The sequence below is a fragment of the Chaetura pelagica genome, unplaced genomic scaffold (genome assembly GCF_000747805.2).
Source record: "Chaetura pelagica isolate M959 unplaced genomic scaffold, ChaPel_1.0 scaffold1052, whole genome shotgun sequence".
Taxonomy (NCBI): domain Eukaryota; kingdom Metazoa; phylum Chordata; class Aves; order Apodiformes; family Apodidae; genus Chaetura; species Chaetura pelagica.
Genome location: NW_009952383.1, coordinates 8966 through 10800, shown reverse-complemented (window position 1 = coordinate 10800; position 1835 = coordinate 8966). Strand labels below are relative to the sequence as shown.

The window sequence follows — 1835 nt, the reverse complement described above, 5'->3', positions numbered from 1 at the left end:
GGACCACCCCAGCCCTGGTGGCCCTCTCCTCACCCATCCTTCTGGTCAGGTTTCTCCTGCAGCCCGGCCAGGAGCCCGATCAGACACTCGTCATAACGTTCCAGGCCCCCGGCAGGAGCTCTGCTCAGGTAGGAGTTGTACTCCTGGAAGAGCCAGGCAAAGGCCAAGTCCAGGCGGCCCCTGATGTCCTCCAGGATGAAGCTCAGGACCTCACTCTTCAGGGGAACCTCAAACTGGGTCACCAGGGAGGCCAAGATCTTCACACGGGCCTGAGGGGGCGTGAGGAGGATCTCAGGGGGGTTTAGGAGGGTCTCAGGGGGGTTCAGGAAGGTTCAGGAGGATCTCAGGGGTGTTTAGGAGGATCTCAGGGGGGTTTAGAAGGATCTGAGGGGGTTCAGGAGGATCTCAGGAGGATCAGGAGGAGCTATGGGGGGTTTAGGAGGATCTCAGGGGGTTCAGGAGGATCTCAGGGGGGTTCAGGAGGATCTCAGGGGGGTTCAGGCTCAACAGGGCCAAGCTGGGTCACATCAACTCTCAGGGAACACTCCAGGCCTGGGGACAAGGAGCTGGAAGGAGAAGGGTCTGGAAAGGAAAACCTTAAAGGTCTTTTCCAACCCAACCAAGTCCATGATCCTACAAGTCCATGATCCCTGGAGGCACCTCCAAGCCATGGAGATGCTGCTGAGAGACCTGGTTTGGTAGAACTTGGTTGAGTTGGGTTCACAGTTGGACTCAATGACCTTAAAGGTCTTTTCCAACCCAACCAAGTCCATGATCCTACAAGTCCATGATCCCTGGAGGCACCTCCAAGCCATGGAGATGCTGCTGAGGGGCCTGGTTTGGTGGGACCCGGTTGAGTTGGGTTCATAGTTGGATTCAATGACCTTAAAGGTCTTTACCAACCCAACCAAGTCCATGATCCTAAGAGTCCTCATCCATGGAGGCACCTCCAAGCCATGGAGATGCTGCTGAGGGGCCTGGTTTGGTGGGACCCGGTTGAGTTGGGTTCATAGTTGGATTCAATGACCTTAAAGGTCTTTACCAACCCAACCAAGTCCATGATCCTAAGAGTCCTCATCCATGGAGGCACCTCCAAGCCATGGAGATGTTGCTGAGGGACCTGGTTTGGTGGGACCTGGTTGAGTTGGGTTCATGGCTGGAATCCATGACCTCACAGCTCTTTACCAACCAAGTCCATGGTCCTATGAGTCCATGATCCCTGGAGGCACCTCCAAGCCATGGAGATGCTGCTGAGGGACCTGGTTTGGTAGAACTTGGTTAAGTTGGGTTCATAGTTCAACTCCATGACCTTAAAGGTCTTTTCCAACCCAACCAAGTCCATGATCCTACAAGACCATGATCCCTGGAGGCACCTCCAAGCCATGGAGATGCTGCTGAGGGACCTGGTTTGGTAGAACTTGGTTAAGTTGGGTTCATAGTTGGATTCCATGACCTTAAAGGTCTTTTCCAACCCAACCAAGTCCATGATCCTACAAGTCCATGATCCCTGGAGGCACCTCCAAGCCATGGAGATGCTGCTGAGGGACTCGGTTTGGTAGGACCTGGTGGAGTTGGGTTCACAGCTGGACTAACTGTTCCTGGTTGCCCTCCTGGATCTCCAAGGCCTTTCCCAAGCCCAGGCTGACCCTGGGGGGGGTGGGAGGTCCTACCTGGGCAGCCCCCCCGCAGGCCACGGCGCGCTCGGCGCGCAGGATCCGCTTGACGGCGCCGAGTTTGAGCTTCTCCACCTGCATCTCGCTCAGCGGCTTCAGCACGTCGGCCAAGCGGAAGATCTTCTTCCTGCCCCCAGCCCCGGCCAGTCTGCGGGGGCAGGG

General features: G+C 56.3%; 1 protein-coding gene across 1 annotated transcript in view; it reads right to left on the bottom strand.

The window, feature by feature from the left end:
- Positions 1 to 33: 33 nt before the first annotated feature.
- SYMPK (symplekin) overlaps positions 34 to 1835 on the bottom strand; it is a gene marked incomplete at both ends in the record, with an annotated part of 8727 nt that continues 6925 nt past the window's right edge. The window contains 2 exons of the mRNA XM_010008173.1: positions 34 to 269; positions 1671 to 1821. Of these exons, the coding sequence (XP_010006475.1) occupies positions 34 to 269; positions 1671 to 1821 (387 nt within the window). The remainder of the gene's footprint in view (positions 270 to 1670; positions 1822 to 1835) is intronic.